General features: G+C 38.0%; 1 protein-coding gene and 1 pseudogene across 1 annotated transcript; both read left to right on the top strand.

Moving 5' to 3' along the window:
• Positions 1-5,550: 5,550 nt before the first annotated feature.
• On the top strand, positions 5,551-6,486 carry LOC139044324 (olfactory receptor 4D10-like). Its single transcript, XM_070503747.1, has one exon. It carries the CDS (start codon positions 5,551-5,553, stop codon positions 6,484-6,486), a length of 936 nt encoding a protein of 311 aa, XP_070359848.1.
• Positions 6,487-14,646: 8,160 nt separating this feature from the next.
• LOC106846461 (olfactory receptor 4D11-like) lies at positions 14,647-15,607 on the top strand (annotated as a pseudogene).
• Positions 15,608-22,354: the final 6,747 nt, after the last annotated feature.

Raw genomic sequence — 22,354 nt, 5'->3', positions numbered from 1 at the left:
TTATTAGCAAGAATCAAAAGACACAACCAAAGCACAATCAGGCTCTCAAGGACTTTGACTACTGGAATAATCAGATATATAATATAATATAAATATTAAAGCTAAAAGAAAAAAATTTAAAGGAGATATTTTAAAAACATGAGCAAGAAACAAGGTGATAAAAGAAAAGAAGGAGATTTGTAAAAAGATAAAACAGAACTTCTAGGGATGAAAACTATAAAGAACTGAAGAAACTCCCAGAAATGGATCACATACGTGATGGAATACGTGATAGAATACCTGAGAACGGTGGTTAGGAGACATGGAAAAGAAAGCAAACTAGTTCAATTAATGATATATGTGACATGAGTTTCAGGAATAAAAAATGAGGAGGAAGAGTCACTATTTTATGAGATATAACTGAGAAATTTCCACAACTAATGAAAAATACATATTCTCAGATTCACAACACATCATGACAGAATACATAAAACGTAATCCACATATACTCATATTGTAGCAAAATTGAAAATCATCAAAGACAAAAAGTTAATCATCTCTATACACTAACAATGAACTATGAGAAAAAGAAATTAATAAAACAATGTCACTTACAATTGCAGCAAAGGAATAGCATACCTAGAAAGAAATTTAACCAAGGAGATGAAAGATCTGTTCACTGAAAACCATAAGACACTGATGAAAGAAATTGAAGAAGATATATATAAATGCAAATATATTCCATGCTCATGGATTAGAAGAATTAATATTGTAAAAGGTCAATGCTACTCAAAGACATCTACAAATTCAATGCAATCCCTATCAAAATTCCAATAGCATTTTTCACAGAAATAGAAAAGGCAATCCTGAGAAAGAAGAACAAAGCTGGGGGCATCACACTTATGATTTCAAACTATATACTACAAAACAGTAGAATTCTGGCATAAAAACATACATACAGACCAATGGAACAGACTCAAGAGCCCAGAAATAAACTCATGCATATACAGTCAGTTAATTTACAACAAAGCAGCCAAGAATATACAATGGAGAAACGATACTTTCTTCAATAAATGATCCTGGGAAAACTGGATAACGACATACATAATAAAGAAATCAGCCCTCTATCTTACACAACTCACAAAAATTACTTGAAATGGATTAAAGATTTAAACATAAGACCTGAAACCATGAAGCTCCCAGAAGAAGAAACAGTGGAAAAGCTCCCTGACATTGGTCTTGCCAACAATGATTTGGATATGATAACAAAAGCACAGGCAACAAAAGCAAAAATAATAAATGACACCACATCAAACTAAAATCTTCTGCACAACCAAAGAAACAATCAACAAATGAAAAGACTAGCTACAGAAAGGGAAAAAATATTTGCAAATTACATATCAGATAAAATATGTAAAGAACTAATATACTCAATATCAAAAAATACACAATCAGATTCAAAAAGGGACAGAGGAACTGAATATTATTTCAAACAAGACATTCAAATTTAATAGGCACATGTAAAGGTTCTCAACATCACTAAGCATGAGAGAAATGCAAATCAAAACCACAATGAGATATCACTTCACACCTGTTTGAATGGTTATCATCAAAAAGACAAGAGATAACAAGTGTTGATGAGGACGTGGAGGAAAGAAAACCCTTGTGCACTGTTAGTAGAAATATACGTTGGCACAGCCACTACGGGAAACACTATAGAGGTTTCTGAAAAAAATAAAAATAGGACTACCATATGATCCAGCAATCCCATCTCTGGGTATATGTCCAAAGGAAATGAAATTAAAGATCCTGAAGAGGTATCAGCACTTCTATGATCATTGCAGCATTATTCACAATATCCAAGATATAATAACAATCTATATGTCCATCAATGGATAGATGGATAAAGAAGATGTAGTCAGTCATAAAAAATAGAAAATCCTTCCATTTGCAACAACATGGATAGACCTTGAGGGCATTATGCAAAGTAAACGAAATCAGATAAAGACAAATACTGTATGACCACATATATACATGGAATCTAAAAATCTGAACTCATAGGAACAAAGTAGAGGGAATGGAAGTTACTAGGTCCTGGGGAGTGGGAGAAGTGAGGAGATGTTGGTCAAAGTATACAAACTCAGGTTATAAGATGAGTAAGTTTTCAAGATCTAATGTACAGATAGTGATTATAGTTAACACTGTGGTAACAATACTTGAAAGTTGCTAAGAGAGTATATCTTAAATGATCTCACCACCAAAAAGAACAGTGAGGTGATGAAAGTGTTAGCTAACACTAAGATGATAATCATTTTCCATTTAAAAATGTACCAAATCAGGGCATCCAGTGATGCAGTGGTAAACTTTGAACGCTCTGCTTGGGCAGCCTGGAGTTTGCAGGTTCAGATCCCGGGTGCAGACCTACACACAGCTCATCAAGCCATACTGTAGAGGCATCCTGTTTACAAAACAGAGGAGGATTGGCACAAATGCTAGCTCAGCAACACTCTTCCTCAAGCAAAATGAGAGGATTGGCAGATGCTAGCTCAGGTCCAATCTTCTTCGCACACAAAAATGTATTAAATCAACACATTGTATACCTTAAACACACTCAATGATATATGCCAATTATATCTCAGTAAAGCTGGGGGGAGAAGGAATTACCCACCTAAAACACACAACGTGTTTCAAGCAGTTTTAAATCTGTGTAGACTAGTTTAATGTGCTAAAACAAGATGGAAAAGCAGGTAAATCCAAACCCATCAGCATTCTGCAAACAGTGGAAGTGCATTCTACATAGGATCAAACCATTCAATAATCTGAGTTAATCTTAAATAACTATTGCGATTTTGTTGACAGCTTTACTAACATACTTATCTAGCGGTAATCCAAATTGAGAGATTCCATATGAGTAAAGTGTTGGAAAACAGGAAAAATGTGCACTCCCCAAAGTCATCTAAGTCATGTTTCTCTACATGTGGAGACTTATAGCAACATCAGGGGACTATAACAATTCTGTGTGTAATTAGAAACTGGAGTGGTAGCAAAGGATTTGAGGTCCAGTTCTCTACTATTTTTTTGGCAATCTAATTGAAGCTCATTTATATATAGTGTCCTTTGAGCCTCACAAGCCATGAAAACTGGACCCTGGTACTCTCAGGCACAGCATGTGGCATGTTTTAACAAAGTTCTGATTCAGCTATGGATAAGAAGATAGATTTCCTCTACTGACTCTAAGTAGTTTGGATACTAATCAAAATGTGTCCGTCTGTGTGTGTGTATGTGTGTTTACACATGTGCATGTCTCAGTAACTTCCTAATAACTCCCGATGAAACTTCATCATCAAAAGCTGAATCAGGCACTTGACTTTTGCTTCCTTGTCCAATATTATTCCCTTTGCAATTCTTATATTAAGCCTGAGGCTGAGGGATTTGCACATAAGACAGGGACACTGGAAGTTCAAGAAGATGTGATTCTTTGAATCTGCCCTTTCTCTCCTGAGAGAAGAATAAAGACACTAAGATATCTAGCCTTCCAAAAGGCTCTGCCTTCAGAAACAATATTTTCCAAATTAACATTACCAGTGTTCTGTTCTGCTCTGTACGTACTAACATACAATCAGCAGTTGGAGTTTCAGAATCAAAGGTATTAGGTAAAGATGTTAAGCTTTAGCTAAAGTTAAAGTTATGGATAGTGACATTGAGATGTCGTTATTGATTACGTATAAATAGTTTGACTTTGATATTTTCCAGGTATATTAAATGCTTCAGAGACAAGATGATCTTCTCAGTGACAGAAACAACAAAGGTGGGTGTTAACTATTGGAAGAGAGGTGATGTGTTAAGAGGGATTCAGAAATGTGGTCCATTCAGTGTGAGAGAAGGCATCACCCATTTGCTGTGATCCTTTGAGTTGCTTATTGATGAGGCAGCCTCAGTCTAAGGTCAACATTTATTGGTTTTCTGGAGCCCCTTTCTGTGAAATTCTTATCTTCAAACAGGCCTTACCAAATACTCTTGTTATGCAAAATTAGACCCCATATAAATAAGATTGAAGGGGGAAACAAAACACTGTTCCTTCCATCCTTTTTTCCATCTTCCCCTTTGTTTCAGCCAAACATAGATGCATAATATATTCCATGTGAAAAAAAAGAATAACATTAATACTTCCTAAAAGATGGTGGTGAAAATTCAATAAATCAGCATTTCATAATTATTCACACACAGTAAACACTCAAAAAGTAGTAGCTTTTGTTACTGCTGGAAGTCATATCTCCTAGGTTCGCTCCTATCTCACCCAAATCTACCTCTACTTTTCTCTTGACATTTTACATTTTCCCATGCATTATGTTCATCAATTTATGCAAATCATCCACTTTTGCTAGGCTGTAACCACTTTGGCAATGTGATCTCATTTGTTCGTATACATTCGAACATTGCAATAAATGTTCACTTTCTAAGTGTAAGGTGGAGCAAATAGTAATTATAAAATTTCCTGAGAATGATCAATAACAGCTTATAAAAAATAGGCGTTATTCTAAAGATGTGTACATCGCTACCTGCTGTGTGATGCCTGTACTCTCTTGGCTTTGAATCACAAAGGGAAAGAGGCAGAGGAGAGTGAGGTTGATACTGTGTATGCACCACCTCTCAGAAGTGGGTCACTGTCTTCACTCTCTCCCCCACATTCAAGCAAGGATCACATCAGTTATGCAAAATGAATAAGTTTTAGAGAAGTGCTGTACAGCTCTATGGCTATACTGTATTGTGCACCCAAAAATTTGTTAAGAGGGTAGCTCTCGTGTTTAAGTGTTTTTATCACAATAAAAGGAATTAAAAATATTCTTTGAGATTTGGATTTACATATGGTTTCAATGTGTTTCCCAATAGTAAATTTTAAATATTTTAAAATACTTATTAAGCAAATAATCTGATTAGTGTAAGGTAATCACTATGACAAGTTACGTACGTGGAACAATAGGTTGCAATTTTAAGAAATTCAACACAACAAGCCAACAGCAAGGAAACTGACCCATGTGACATCAACGTCGCAATGAGAAACAGAGTGATATCTTTTTTTTTTAGCAAGACAAAACCCTGTTGAAGTGCAACACAGAGTTTGCTCATATGAATATTAAACTTGTAGACTATGACTCTACAATGCCTGGAACCATGTTTTCCTAACCTTTGTATTTATGCTTCAGACAGTTCCTGACATTCAATCAATTTGTGAGTAATACAGAAAAAATAATACAGTTTACAACTGAAAATAAACTAATTAACTAAAATGTGCGGTGTAAACATCACTTCTTAACATAAATGCTTATTCTCTTCAAAAATAGTTTTATAGGTAAAGAAATATTGAATGACTTTTCATGTTATATTTTGATTTGATCACCAAACTGATTGAAATCTTAAAAATTTGGACAACTCAACAAATTGCAAAGACCACAATCACATGAAGAAGATTCTGAATTTCATTCTTAGTGCTTAGGAAGAAAACAAAATAAAGAGCCAAGTCTTTTCAAATGAAATAGCTTGAAACAAAAGTGAGACAAAGAAAATGACTCAATGGAGCTGAAAAACTGTACCAGGGTCAAAGAATTTATTTTCCTTGGCCTAACTCAGAATCAAGAACTGAACTGGGTCTTATTCCTTTTCCTGCTTTGGGTGTATGTGACAACTCTGCTGGGAAACCTCCTCATCATGGTCACTGTGACTTGTGAATCTCGCCTTCACACCCCCATGTATTTTTTGCTCTGTAATTTGTCTGTTGACGACATCTGCTTTTCCTCCATCACAGCTCCCAAGGTTCTGGTGGACCTTCTGTCACAGAGAAAGACCATCTCCTTCAATGGCTGCTTTACTCAGATGTTTTTCTTCCACCTCATTGGAGGGGTGGATGTATTTTCTTTGTCACTGATGGCCTTAGATCGGTATGTGGCCATCTCCAAGCCCCTGCACTACGTGACCATCATGAGTAGAGGCCGTTGCATTGGGTTAATAGTGGCCTCGTGGGTGGGGGGCTTTGTCCACTCCATCGTACAGATTGCCCTTTTGCTGCCCCTCCCCTTCTGTGGACCCAATGTTCTTGACACATTCTACTGTGATGTCCCCCAGGTCCTCAAACTCGTCTGTACTGACATTTTTATGCTTGAGCTGCTGATGATTTCCAACAGTGGGCTGTTCACCACACTGTGGTTTATCTTCCTGCTTGTGTCCTACACGGTCATCCTAATGATGCTGAGGTCTCAGGCAGGGGAGGGCAAGAGGAAAGCCATCTCCACCTGCACCGCACACATCACTGTGGTGACCCTGCACTTTGTGCCCTGCATCTATGTCTATGCCCGGCCCTTCACTGCCCTCCCCACGGATAAGCCCATCTCCGTCACCCTCACTGTTATCCCGCCTCTGCTGAACCCTTTAATCTACACTCTGAGGAACCAGGAGATGATGTCAGCCATGAGGAGATTGAAGAGAAGATTTGTGCCTTCTGCTGAGAGATAGACTGGTTGCTCACTCCTCCTCACCACCTTTGAAAATGTTTGTCCATCAAGTAAACTGTATTGCGTAAAGGATTTCTAAATAATTTTTATATTTCTACCAAGATAACACATGACTTTCAAAGATTCTGATCAGCATGCAATAATAATGTGAAAAGATAGGTTTCATGTTATGAAAGAAAGTAGAGAAATCAAATTGTTAGCTGGAGAGGTGTTTATTGCTTCTTCAATACAGTCTTGGAAGAAATAAAGAAATCAGAATCGAAATACACTCAGACAATTTTATCACATTGGAATTGTTCTGGGGCTTTTTTTCAAGCTCTATTGTAGTGTATTTGACAAATAAAAATGGCATATATATATATATAAGTACAACAATATTTTGATATACGTATAGACTGTGAAATGATCATTGGGGGAAACAGATTAACTTGGGATCTGTCTCTCTGTTCTTTCTCTTTTTTTTTTTTGAGGAAGATTAGCTCTGAGCTAACAGCTGCTGCCATTTCTCTTTTTGCTAAGGAAGACTGGGCCTGAGATTACATCCATGCCCATCTTCCTCCACTTTATATGTGGGACACCTACCACAGCATGGTTTGCCAAGTGGTGCAAGGTCCGTAACCAGGATCCAAACCAGTGAACCCCGAGCCGCCGAAGCAGAATGTGCACACTTAACTGCTGTGCCACTGGGCTGGCCCCTCTCTGTTCTTTCTTAAAATTGCATCAGAATTTCTAATTGTCTAAATAAAAGTATCAGTAAGAAAAGTAAAAATATATATACTCAGACATTCCCACTACATTCCTGTTACCAGGAATGGAGCTGAGACACATATGAGAAATAATGCTCTTTCATGAAGTAATCACATCTTAGTGAAGTAAACAATCCAAATTAAGTTCCTCCTCTGATTCTATTATAGGATAAATTACATAACTATTACCTGAATATTTTTCCATCTAAAGCCCACACTCATGTGGTTGAGAGCAGATGCCTTGAAGTTAGCACAGCTTGAGTTAGAATATAGACCTCAACAACCATGAGTCCTGTGACCTCATGAAAGGTCTTTACCCTGACCTTCCTCTGAACCACAGGCCTGCTTGCCATGCCTTCACTGCTTTCCCTCAGTGCCCTGGGCTTAGCTTGAGTACAGAACTCATGACCTGGTTTCTAATTCCCTGTCCTCCTTCTTCCTGTCTCTCTCAGTAGAATTATGCTTTATTTATTATATCCCCAGCATCTGGCCCAGAAAGTAGAACAGAGAAAACACTCATAAAAATTGTTGAATTACAAAACTCAGTGAATGACTATCACCTCTAACTCATTTCTGCTCAAGTCATTGGATAATATGGTTAAGAAAACAATTGATACATTGTTATTATTTTCTGTTAACATGACACTCTAAAAATGACAGAAACCTATGAAGCTGCTTTCAACTGTGCATTTGCATTCAAATAGGTTGGTATGAAGTAGAAAACATTATTGAATATATCAGCTTGGCTTTTATTGTTTACTTATTATGCCATTTACAGCTGCTGGGAGTTTGGGGTTTTTTCCTCTGATTTCTGGAGGTAGATTCTAGATTTTAAAATCTTTGAAACAAGAAATATGTTCATGTTGCAGTACAAATCTCAGTCCAAAAATCAGACATGCAATGTCCATGTGAGGGGGGTGTGTCCAGAGCATCCAAGAAACAGTAAGCAGGCCTCTGTAAGTAGATGAGAGGAGGAGAGAGGTAACAGTTGAGGTTGGAGACATAATGGGGTCATAGGTCCAGGTCTTTAGGAATGTTTAGACCACTGTGAGGATTTTGATTTTCACATTGAGGAGAATGGGATGCATTCGGAGGACTTTGAAGAGCAGAACAATGATGCAGGTTTTAACAGAATTGCAGGGGCTACCATTATGAATAGACTGATGAGGGATGGAGACAAAAACAGGTAGACCAATTAAGAGGCTACTGCAATAGTCCCGTGAAAGAAATAGTGAAGACATGACTTAGCATAATAATGGTGGAGGTGTTAAGAATTGTCTTTCATGAAGTAATCACATTTTAATGAAGTAAGCACACTCAAATTAAGTTCCTCCTTGGACTCTCTTATATGAATAAATTAAATAACCATTACCTGAAGATTTTTCCATCTAAAGCCCACACTCCAGTGGTTGAGTGCAAGTTCCTTGAAGCTAGCACAGCTTGAGTTAGAATGTGGACCCCAATAACTATGGGTTCTGTGACCTTGTGTAGGTCCTTACCCTGACCTTCCTCTGAACCCCACACCTACTGGCCACACTTCCATGACATTGCCTCAGCGACTGGGGCTCAGCTCGAGCACCACACTCAGGACCTTGTTTCCAATTCCCTGTCCTCCTTCTTCCTATTCCTCAAGTAGGACTACGCTTTCTTTATTGTGTCTCCAGCACCTGGCACAGCAAGTATAACAGAGAAAACTGTCCAAAAAATGGTTGAATTAAAGAACTCAGTGAATGAATATCGCCTCTCACTCATTGCTGTTCCTCAAATCATTGGAGAGTAGGGATAAGAAAACAATTGATTTGTGATTATTCTCTGTTAACATGACTCCCTAAAACTGACAGAAACCTATGAAGCTGCTTCAGACTATGCATATACATTCAAAAACATGGGCATGAACTGCAAAACATTATTCAACATATGAGCTTGGTTTTGATTTGTTTATTTTTCTGCTATTTACAGCTGCTGGGAGGTTTTCTTTTTTGCCCATCATTTTTGAAGGTAGATCCTAGATCTTAAAATTTTTGAAACTAGAAAAATGTGCACATCCCAGTACAAATGTCAGTTCAAAAATCAGACATGCAAAGGTCTTCAGGTGGGGATGTGCCCAGGTCTTTGTAAGGGGATGAGAGGAAGCAAGGAGGAGACAGGTAATGATTGAAGTCAGAGAGACAATGAGGCCGTGAGACCAGGTCCTTAGGACCTTTTAGACCATTGTGAGGATTTTGACTTTCACGTTAAGTAACATGTGATGCATTTGGAGGGCGTTGAAGAGCAGAATAGTGATGCATGTTTTAACAGCAATGCAGTGCTTACTGTTATGAATAGACTGAAGTAGGGCAAGGACAAAAACATGGAGACCAATTAAGAGGTTACTGCAATAGTCCCATGAAAGAAATAATGGAAACAAGATTTAGGGTAATAACAGTAGAGGTGGTGAGAATTTCAAACAACTTTGAAGGTCAAGCAAGTGGGATTTGCTGATGGATCCAGTGTGGATTTTCTGGTTGCGTGTGTATCCTGTGAGAACTGCATCACCCACTTTGGTCATCAATTCTTTGAGAGCTCCCTCAGACTCACCTTCATAACCTCGTCAGGCTACTTCCAATACTTGAGTGTCACACTTCAGGAATCACTCTGTGTGCATGAAACTGCCTAAGGAAATTGCTCAGAATCCTTAAGAATTCACATTTATTTCCCAATAGGAAAACTACTAAGAGGAAATATTAAGAGTAAGGTGGAATTCTTAATGGAATGCTAAACTGACCTCAGAGGATTATTGCTAAATTCAGGCCAGAGTTGTCAGACATCACTGGGGAGATGGTGGAAGGTGAGGAACCTGAATAGAGGGTGATACGATATGGAGGATGGGTAGTTCTGCGTAAACTAGCTTAGCAGGGTTTTTTTAAAATTGGACAATGCAGAGACAAACATTGAGGTCCAAAAGTAGCAGCCCAGTTGAAAAGTTCAGGGAAGACTGAGTAGAATGTGGTCAAGAAGAGAATCCTTGTCACTGCTAGAAAATTTTAGACCTAAGACAAAAAGCACTTTCCTAAGTATACGTGCCTGAGTTACATCTTAATTACTCTCGCTGAAACCACCTAACCCTCAGCAGAATTTTTCACAGCCACAACCAATTATATTCCCTCTGATACTTCTCACACTAGTTTGGAGATCAAGGAATTGGTAAACATGATGGAGCACTGTCAATCAGTGTGGACGAACCAAGAAAATATTATTTCCTGTGTCTGCCATTTTCCACATAAAGACACAATGGAAGCCACTGAAATCACTGGCTTTGACAGGGGTATTTAACAGAATTTTCTGAAGCTGAATGATTCCCAAGGTGAACATTATTTAAAATGTTGGAGAAGGAGGTTGGAGACTTTAGGTAAGAAATATAACTTTACATCAGTGTGAATGCCAGTGATGTCTGGAAGTCTATGCATAAGCATGGGGAAAAAGTGAGAATAATTTCACTCTACATGTAATCATTAATATTTATGAATGTAAAATAATGTAATAAATAAACAAGATGCTACATTCCAGGGTGAAACTTCAGTGACAGCACAGCTAAGAAATATAAACAAAGATGATCTTGTGAAATGAGAGTCATGGAAATGAGTTTAGTTTGGAATTGGAAAAAAGGCAACACTTTTTTTCTGTAATCCCTTGAATTACACAAAGAAGAGATTTTTCTCAGGCTTATTTCCCATAGATGGATCAGACTGAAATCTATAGAAGTATTTCTTACACTAAATTTAAAACTAGAGAGAAAATAAAATATGTCAAACCTTCAAAAAACGTTAAAAGAATAGTGCAATGAACACCTATATACTCTTCTCTAGATTTACCAAAAAATAAAAATTTATAGCAATGATTTGCTTTCCTATGTCTTTCCATGCTTTCATATTTGTATCCTTCCTTTCCAGCCAAACTTCTGACTCATGAGCAACTTTTATATATTCAAGTGGTCCCCTAAAGGCAGATCTCCCATTCTGTCCACACCCACATGTCCCAAACATAAGTGTCACCTCCTCCATGCAGGTTTCTCTGAGCCTCTTGGTGGAAAGTCACAGTTTTCTCACGCACAGCTCATTTGTCTTTAGACAGTCCCCAACACTCCCATATCACTATTAGATTTCAGTTCTTTCTCTACTGCTTTTGGATTATATTCCTTTCTCTCAAATAACCTAGAACTCTTCCAATTTTCTATCAATATTTGCTAAATAATTAGATGGATTAAAAATAGCAGAAAGATGGAGCAGAATGTGGAGGATGTTGTCCAAATTACCAAAAGTAGTTTGTCAACATGGGACCCATTCCTTTCTGACAAACGAGCCTGACCTGGGGTCTGAGGTCCTGTCCACCTTCTACCCTTCTGTGTAGACCATAGTCTGTTATTTACATGCAGTCCCTGTGGACTGCTTTCATAACTAGATTGGACCTCTGCTATATCTCTAGTAACTATATTAAGTTGATGTTTTCTGGTGATCGTTTCCTCTCTTTAAACTAGTCGGAATTGATGGCTCACATACTGTTTAGTTCAACACAATCCATTCGCCACTGAGCTTGCAGTGTTAAGGTTACCCAACATAGTACTAATTATAACCAATAACTAGCCATGTGTGCTGAGACTCTGCATATGTTAATTCACCTAATCCCCATAACTTCCCTGTTGGGTGGGTATTACTATAACCCCCATTCTATAGCTGAAGAAGTAGAGACTCCATGAGGTCTCTCACTTACCCAAGTCACACAGGGACAAAGCCAGCACTTGATCCCAGATGGCTCTCACTGCAGAGACCTGCATTTGACTTCTTTGGTCTGCTAAGATGTTGTCAGATAAGAAGCCAAACCAAGCAAGCACTCTCTGTACTACCATACACTGTCACCACCCTCTGGGCCACTCTCATTGACACTGAAAAAAAAACACTTCTGATTTCCCCCAAAACAGTATGTTCTGATGAAGCTGTTTTAGAATACATCTTCTGGGAAATGTACAGCTCCTCTAAAAGACTGTCAGTACATTTAAAGAAGCTGTGTATCTGTGACACTTACTAACCTGGAGTTTTTCTTTAAGGCAACACACGTATAAGCTCACATTATTGATTAGGCAATAATCTAAGTTTTGATGCTTTTTCATAGATTCACTCATTTAATCTTCACAAAAATCACTCGAGGGAGATGCCGTTGTTTCCAAATATTGATGCAGAGCCTGAGGCCAAAGAGGTAAAGTAACTTCTGTAGCACAACCAGTCAGTGCCCAACTAGAAGCTGAACAGGCTGTGTGATGCCAGAGGCCCCCATTATCTCCCTGTATGCTATGATGCTCTTGGTAGCTTTTTAAGTTTTCCATATTAAGTAGACTTGGGACAAAATTGCATGCAGACAAAAGAAAACTTGAAAGGAAAGTGAGCTAAGTGAAAAGAAATATCTTCATTTGAACTGGGAAACACCCAAAAAGTGGGAGAAGTGACGCTCAACTTTTGTTTCTGATTATGGTGAGAAAAGGGAGATAGACTGCAAAGAAAGAAATTAATGTTTATTTCAAAGATTCAAGAAAAAAGAAAGGCATCCAAAAACAATACGATTATATGGTAAGAATACGCTTAACATTTTAAAAAACTGACAAACTGTTTTTGGAAACTGGTTGCACCGTTGCACATTCCCACCAGAGTTCCAATTCTTCTACATTTTTGTCAACTCTTGATACAAGTCTGTTTTATTTTAGCCATTCTAATTGATGTGTACTGTTATCTCACTATGGCTTTAATTTATATTTCCTCAGTGATAAATGATGTTGAGTATCTTTTCTCGTACTTGTATGCTATCCCTGTATCTTGTTGTTGTCTATTCAGACCACTTGTCCCTTTTTTTATTCAGTTGTTTTTTTTTTTTTATTATTGAATCTTAAGACTAACAGCCATTCTATTCCTAGGTACTTACCTAAGGGAAATGGAAGTTTGTGTCCACACAAAGACCTGTACACAAATATTCATAGTAGCCTTATCTGTAATAGTCAAAACCAAAAAATAATCCAAATGTCCAGCAAAAATAGAATGAGTAAACAAAATGCGGCATGTCCATACAATGAAAAGGAACAAAATATTCGTACACACAAAAACATGGATGAATTCTATGAATGAAACAAACCAGACAAAAAAGGAGTCCGTACTGTAGGATTCCATTTGTAGAGAAATGCAAATGAATGGATAGTGACAGAAAGCAAATCAGTGGTTGCTTGAAGAAGGATGGGCAGAGGGCACATTTTACAAGGGTCACAGGGACACTTTTGAGGTGACATAAATGTTAACTATCTTAAAAATAGTGATGATGTCATGGGTATATGCTCATATAAAAATGCATCAAAGCATATACTTCAAATACATGAGCCTATTGAATATCAATGATAGCATAGTACAAAAATAACTTTTAAGAAATAAATCTGAACAATAAACGGAAGAGAATCCCTGAGTTACCGCTTTCCTTTAATACCTTAGGAGCTCTTCAACACCCAGGGGTTTTGGTACCTAAAGTAGTTTGAGGTAAAGACATAAATAAAGTAATCCCCTTAAGAAGAATGGAGCAACAGAGAAGAATTTTTTGGCTATAAAATTTTCTAATTTTTAATAGCATTAAATTTCTGACTTAAAAAAGGGTGGAGCGGGGGCCTGCCCTGTGGCCAAGTGGTTAAGTTCACAGGCTCCACTTTGGCTGCCCAGGGTTTCACTGGTTAGGATCAAGCCATGCTGAGGCAGTGTCCAACACAGCACAATCAGAAGGACCTACAACGAGAATGTACAACTATGTACTGAGGGGCTTTGGGGAGAAGAAGCAAAGAAAAAAAGAAGATTGGCAATATATGTTAGCTCAGGTGCCAATATTTAAAAAAAAAAAAAAAAGGAGTGCTGCTGTGGAATTCAGTCCAAAGAGAACCATTTTGCAGATATGAGTTCTTCAACTATTTAAAGGGAGAACTCAGTCTGGAAAAAAAATCCACACTCCTGTGGAACCTCAAAGGACCCCAGTCATACCAAATAGGCACTGCCTCATCCATACACCAGCTGCATCCATTTTTATATCCTTCATGCCACAATAGTCCATTTCTGAATATTTGACATTCACCTGTTCATTTTTGATACTTAAAACTTACATTCCAAGAACATCGTTCTTATGCATTTTCTAAAACATTTGTAATTTACAAAAGAGATAATAAATGCATGCTTGTGTAAAAGATATCATTTTGGAAACATTAGCTACAACCTCAGAACAGCTCTTTATGTGGTGATAACACCTCACTAGTCTTCAGACCTAATACCTGACTCTAAACCTGAATCTATTAGGACAGAGTAAACCCTTTCTGAAATAACACTTAATTTTTTCCAAGCTACATGTGGATGAGCAAATATGACTCAATGGAGTGGGGAAATGGGCTGAGGATAAAAGAATTTCTATTTCTGGGACTTACTTGGTCTGAAGACATGAGCTTCGTCTTGTTTCTCTTTTTCTGTTTTGTGTACAGGACAACTCTGCTGGGAAACCTACTCATCATGGTCACTGTGACCTGTGAGTCTCACCTTCACATCCCCATGTACTTTCTTCTCCACAATCTAGCTATCCTTGACATCTACTTCTTCTCCATCACTGCTCTGAAGGTCCCAGAGACCTGCTGTCAAAGATAAAGACCATCTCCTATACAAGATGCACGACACAGATGTTTTTCTTCTACCTCATTGGTGGGGCAGACATTTTTTCTCTCTTGGGGATGGTGTTTGATTGCTAGATAACAATCTTCAAGCCTCTGCACTATTTGCCCATCACGACTAGGGGCCGATACACTGCCTTCATTGTGGCTTCCTGGGTGGGGGGCTTTGTCCATTCCATTGTGCAGATTTTCCTTTTGCTGTCCCTCCCTTTTTGTGGACCCGATGTTCTTGAGAGCTTCTACTGCAATGTCCCCCAGGTCCTCAAACTCGCCTGTACCGCCATCTTTGCACTTGAGCTCCTGATGATTTCCAACAATGTCTTAGTGACTACCCTGTGGTTTATCTTCCTACTTGTGTCCTGCACAGTCATCCTAATGATACTCAGGTCTCAGACAGGAGGAAAGCCATCTCCACCTGCACCTCACATATCACCAGGGTGACCCTGCACTTTGTACCCAGTATCTATGTCTATCCCAGGCCTTTTACTGCCCTTTCCACAGATATGGCAATCTCTGTCACCTTCACTGTCATTTCCCCTCTGCTGGACCCCTTGATCTACACTCTGAAGAAGTGGAAAATGACGTCAGCCATTAGGAGACTGAAAATAAGACTCACGCCTTCTGTGATAGAACACTTAATAGGTAACAATTTATTTTTCCAGTTAAGTTAATAGGTTGCTGATAACTCAAGCTTCTGGTAAGCATGAAGGAACCAGTGTTATAGGATTGAGCTGGTTGATGTATTTCCATTGAAAGACCAAAGTAACCATGTGTCAATCAGGAAACTATAAGGCAGGTGAAGAGACTGTTGAATCCAATTCCTTTTCAACAGGTAAGTAAATAGAAACCTAGACATAGGTTTGCTTTGCTCAAGATCTCATATCAACTTAATTACAGAGATGTCTTCTGAAACCAAATCAATTGCTCTTCCACCAATTGAATGTAAATTATTACATTACATGTCTATGCCAGACTGAAATCCTGCTCTAGAAGGATCTCCTGATCAGTGTGTCTGAAGTACATATATATGGGTATATATGGCCCATCACAGTATAAGACATTTTTTCTGCTTAAACTCGAAAAGGTCTGGTGACCTTGAGACCCTCAAAGGTAGATAATGGTTGTCTGTCTTGATTCCCATGAGTAATGACGAAACTTTGAAATATTTTCCGTAATGGCCTAAAGAGATTTATCTCATGTGGAAATAGATGTGCCAGATTCACATTATTGTGATCAGTTTAGACAAAGGCAGAACCTCAGGGATCCTCCACAAAGAGCAAGCCATTCTCATTATTCAAGAACTGATTTTCCAATTACAGCCTTACCAGGGCCAATCTGAGACTGGCTTCCTCATTGAGGATTTGCACTCTTCCCATTTTACATTTCCCAGAGAGTGAGAGGAAGGGTTAGAGAAGATAAAACTCTAATGAATCTAGTTTTCAGTCAGTGGGTGTTTTGAACTGGAAGTACAGGCTAGTGTTTTTGTCTAGAAAAACACAGTAAAAGTAAAGTATTACAGCTGAAAGCTCTAACTTCAGAGTCATACAAACCTGAGTCCAAATCCTATCTCTGTCATCCACCAGCAGTGAGATCTGAAGCAAGTTATTGTATCTTTTCACAGGTCATAGTTCACCTATACAAAGATACTTATAATATCTATCTCATAGAGTTGCTGTGAAGGTTAAAATGAGATGGTGTATGTGAAACATACAACGTCTAAAAATAGTAAATGCTTAGGGAAACACTAATGTCATTTTGATATCATCTGTATTGCTCTGCCTAACACACGTGATGTCCTTCATTGACCTGTTTCACTCTCCTCCCATGTGGCCCATACTCATCATTACTTGGAAAACACTAATGAGGTAGAAAATATGGGAATGCACATTGAATTCAAAGCATCTTTCATCTTAAAATTTCTAGCTTTCTATCATTAAAATATGACAATAACTTTGCTTGTTATTTTTACAGCTTGAAGAACCATCCTTAAGCTGATGAGATAAAGCATAGGAGAGTTTCATATCTAGATAAAATCTTGGCTTTTAGAGTAGAAGTAAAAGATCAGAGGAATATGTCAAATCCCATGGGACAAAAAAGAACTCAAGGAAAGTTAACCAAAGGATACTGAGTGTTGAGGACAAACTTCACTTATGTCCCACATTGAATCTGGAATGGCCCCAGAAGCATTCATTAACTAACTGGTTCAATTGATTGCCATTTCCTGTCACCTGGTCAATCCATTCTACTTTTTACAATATTAACCTAGCTCCCCTGACATGAAAATTCTAACAATAATTCATACATGTTAAATCACCATTCACAGGGTCCTGCTACCTTTGCTCAGGTATCTCTGGTCTCAAGTTCCTGAACGTTTCTATGTGAAATTGCCTATGAAAAATGCACACCAAAAACCACTTATACCTTATTTCATGCCAATGTGTCATTTCCTTTCCTTCCTAGATCTTGTGGCTCACTCAAATTAGATTTTTATCACTATGTCAGAATTGGATGGCACCGAAGATCTCTAGGGTCTGAATCACTGTGTCTCAGAAGCATAATCCCAATGGCGCAAGAACCCAGGAACCCCTGTCACATCATTGTCACTGAGACTTTCTCAAACCACTTAAACACACAACACAATCTGATTCATTAATTTAGGTGAAGGGGAAAGAATTGTATCTGACTGCACAAACATATATCATTTATCTGGATGACATAAAATCAAAACCTGTGCTGCATTTTTTTCCAACTAAATCAACTTTTACTATTTTTTAAGCTCTGCTGCTAAAAGCCAGAAAAGTCAACTGGCTCTGGGCACACAAGCCTTTCATACTATCCTCTCCAACATTGCTCCCTGAATCAAACATTTCAATGATCAACATCTCTGGGTAACCATGAACCCAATAACATAAAATAATTCTGAAGTAATTAAACTGATGAATATCAAGAGCTGTCACATGCTTCCTCCCTGGATTCTAAGTGTGCTGTGGATCTTATAGATGTAGATTAAAATAATTGATTAGTGTCAATGTATATATTGCATTAAACAGAAACTGCACATATAAATCTACAACATTCAGTCTCTGTGAGCTGCCCTGACAGCAGCCACAGAACTTTGATTTTTCCATTACTACCATTTTATTCAAGTTTTATTTCCAAGTCGATTACCAGCAAACTGATTTTGGTCAAGCGAAAGACTGCACAGTCCATGGTGTGCATGACACCTCCTTCTTGAGTCAAGAGGGATAAATGCACTGTCTAGAGAAAAAGATAATGACTGAATGTACACCGGTGCGTCTGTATTTACTTATGAGATGGAACAGAGAGGAGTTAAGTGCAAGAGAGTAGGAGAGCTTGATGCCATTTTAATGACTCCCATGGGAACTCCATTGAATTGGACACTCAGCTTCCACTTTCATACCCAACAATATTCCCTTTGCTAATTTCTTTATTAGGCTTTATGAAGGACTAATAGTGATGGCTGAGGCACTGTAAGTCAAAGCGTAAGAATCAAAATTGATTGATTCCCTGAGGTTGGCTTTTCCCATCTGAAGGAAGAAGATAACAAATCACTAGCCTTGAGGTAGGCTTTTCATTAAACATAGAATTTCCCCAGAATCCAGTTCCTTTAAGGTGCAGTTGGAGCATCATAAGAGAATCAATTTCTCACTAGGTGACTGACGTCAGATAGTGTTGGAGTTTGTGAACGTCTGAAACTGAAAAGTGGTTAGAGTTGATTTTTCAGAAATACTGCAATTGCATGAAATGTTCCTATTGAAACCAAAACTCTTAATGAAGCAAACAGAAGAGGTAGTTTTTCAATACTAGGAAGAGGGGAAGTGTGGCTTGCAAAATGTTGGAAGAAGGTCAGTTGGCTCCAGGGGATGTACTGCATTCTACTTGGAAGGATGGTGATTTTGGAGGGGTTCTGAAGGCAGTTTAGAGTTTGCTAATATCCCTAGCTCTCAGGAGGGTGATTGCCTTGGAAAAATAGCACTCAAAGACAGAAATTCCTGAATTCAGTAAGTGCAGCCAATCAGCTCTGCTTCTTGGCTGGGAATGGAAGTTTGGGGGCTTTAAGTAAGGTGTTTTAACGGCTAGCCTATCTGTACCCTTATGTGCTACTGAATATGAATAATGCTCTTAAAACTTTTAGGGATTCAATCAAGAGCAAAGGCTTTCCAATAATAATAAAGAGAAAAAGGAGCAACATTTGCTCAGTGGGAAGCTGGGGTATGGGGATTACACTCAGCTTGCAGGTTCTTTCCAAGATGCTTGATAAGCTTGTTTCCAAAGGATGGTCCCCTTTAGGGTGATTTCTAAGAAATCCTTGTGATCTGTATTTTAACCTTACAATAACACATCAAATAGTATTTCTTTATCCATTTCCCCCTCTCCCTCTGAGGTGCATTAGTTTCAATGCAGTGTGCATAATCATATACTTTAAAAGTATTCTTCCTACTCTTTGTAAAAAGATAGCATCCATAGGAACAGACCAGATCCATTATATTCAAGAGGAGTTCATTTGAGATAATGCTACTCAGAACTAATTTCTGCATCTTGCCATTGGAGTGCTACGTAGTTAACCCAGGTTCTTGGTGGAGGTGCCTCTAAAGACCGAAAAGTTTGCTTTTCAAACTCTGCCTTTTTCTTTTCTCAATGTCACCTCTGATATCCTCTCATGCTAACACACTTTCAGCTACACTTCTCTTACCATGTGCAGGCTTCTTAAACCCACATACGCATAGGAATCATCCCATAAATGTTTGCTTAAAGCAAGAAAAAATAAGCAAAGCAGAGCTCCATTATTATGCCCACATTTCCATAATGTTGAGACCTTGAAAGTTGCATGGACACCCCTGGAGCCTGATGTCCAGATGAATGTATTTGTTAATGAGGATTATAATTTATTTTCTTTCTGTAAATGTTTATAATATAAATATCTTTATTTACAACTCCATACAAACATTTATTTATGTTTATAAGCAGGTTTGTGATACAATACTTTGATTTTTTGAACGTATGTCTTACCTCAAACCCCTAAGGGAAAAGGAAAATATCCCCAAAGGAGAGATCGCATTTGCCACTTACCCCAACTGTTGAGAAGAGGGAGTTGAACCACAGGGTCAATAGCAAGATGAGCCACTCTCAGACAAACCCCCACAGATGAACCTGGCATTTGTAACAAAAGAAGCACTCACCTCGGGCTGAACAGATTGGCAACATCAGAATCCTCAGCTTCTTTCAGTTTCCAAAACAGACATAAAATCTCATCGTATGAGGTAGGTCTTATTATCATCGTATTGTGGGTAAAGTATAATGGTGCAGGCTAAGAAGTGACTCCAAGCCCTGCCCTATGAACCTAACGTGTATTTTTCATTGGTTTGGTACAATTATTGAGTAACTTACCCAAGGTCACACCAACTAGGAAGTTATAAAACCTAAATTGCTTAAATGCTCCAGATGATCTACATATATATATCCAAAATGCAAGTGTGGGACTGGATACTGTTCAGTACACCTCCTGGATGGAGTTTACCAACATTATATGCCCAAACGGTACTATTTTCCTATATATCCCCATGATTTTGTAACTCCTCACTTTTCTTTCTGCTGACTCCACAGTCTGCAACACTTTTATTGGCTTAACTGTAAACTTCCTAAGGAAAAGATCTATGTTTGAGTCACATTTCCCTCAAAAAAGACCATCTCAATGTCATTATGATGGTTAATTTTATGTGTTGTCTTGATGGATGACAGGGTGCCAAGATTAAGCATTATTTCTGGGTGTGTCTGTGACAGTGTTTCCAGATGAGATTAGAATTTCAATTGATGGGCTGAGTAAAACACATTAATTGCCTCCCCAACATATGTAGACATCATCCATTGAGGGCCTAAATAGAACAAAAGGTGGAGGAAGCAGAAATTCACCCCCATTTTCCTGCCTCATTGCTTGAACTAGGACATCTCATCTCATCTTCTGCCTTCAGACTAGGATTTACACCATTGGCTCCCCTGGTTCTCAGGCCATCAAACTAAGATTCAATTACACCACCAGCTTTCCTGAGTCTCCAGCTTGCAGACTGCAGATCGTGGGACTTCTCAGCCTCCATAATCACGTGAACCAATTCTTCATGATAATTTTCCTTTATATATCTGTATATATCCTATTAGCTCTGTTTCTCTGGTGAACCCTAATACAGTCATAAAAATGGTATCTAGAGGAAGGAACAAAGAAGGAAATAAAATAGGAAAAGTAAAAGAAACAGGAGAGAGAAAGAAAAGAGGAAGAGAGAGGACAGGTGACACAGGAAGCTGTTAGGCTTGTCACAGTGGTTTCCTGAGTAGGATATTTGAAAACCATTGACTTATCATTCCAATATCCAAAAGAAAGATTCTAGAGTGGGCTGCTGTCATTCATTAAAATGTATTTCTACATGCCAGATTAATCAAAGACTCCTTTGGGGATGGTTTCTCCACTTTCAAGCTATGGTAAGTATAGTGTGGGAAATTCTTACTTCTGGGATTCTAGAGACCTGAAATCTCCTACGTTCATTACTCTGCACATTCATTCTTATCACTCGATATTGTTGACATAAACATCAAAGAGGGAGAGATTGAGATGAATCCTAACTGATGACAACGGAGTCAGAAATGGGGCTCCTGTCTTATTCTTCTGTGTGAGCAAAAAGGAGATTGCTGGTTGGAGGAACGTGGTCTCTTAAAGATATTTTCTAAGATTTAAAGAGCAAAATGAAAAAAATAGAGAAATTGAAACCAGAATCTGAGAAAAAATTACAAGTGGACAGCATGGCAACCTGAATAACACAATAATTTGGGAGGACCTAAAGTCTGTAGGTGAGAGGGAAAAAAAACATAATTCTCAGGTTGTAACTGGTAAAGACTGTAACTATACAACTATAAAGGTAACCATTATGAAGTGGTGGTCAATTAAATTTCACTTTAAATGAAAGTCATTCTTTACATGAAATTAAAATGTTATGATCACCATGTTAATTATTCTTAATATTCTACTGAAGGATGATGTACATGCATACAGAAAAATGCACATAGGTGTACAGCTTAATGAATTTTCCCCCAAGCAGATTATATTTTGTAACAAGCACTCAGATCAAGAAACAGAACATTATCGGTACCTGAAAAGCCTCCCTCATATTCCCTTTAGTTTTGTAATTTTTTTTTCTTTATGTGAAAAAAATAAGAGATTTCACACTCTTTTGTGCCTGGACTATTTAAGTTGACATTGGGTTTTTGAGATTCATTTGTGTTGTTTCATGTAATATATGTAGCTCATTCCCATTGCTGTGTAGTATTCTATGAATTTAACAAGTTATTTATTTTTTCTACTGTTGGTAGGCAATTGTGCCATTTTCCATTTTGACTCAATTACAAACAAT

The sequence above is a fragment of the Equus asinus genome, unplaced genomic scaffold (genome assembly GCF_041296235.1).
Source record: "Equus asinus isolate D_3611 breed Donkey unplaced genomic scaffold, EquAss-T2T_v2 contig_800, whole genome shotgun sequence".
Lineage (NCBI taxonomy): Eukaryota > Metazoa > Chordata > Mammalia > Perissodactyla > Equidae > Equus > Equus asinus.
Note: the sequence above shows the minus strand (reverse complement) of the source record. Positions and strands in the feature narration are given on the sequence as shown.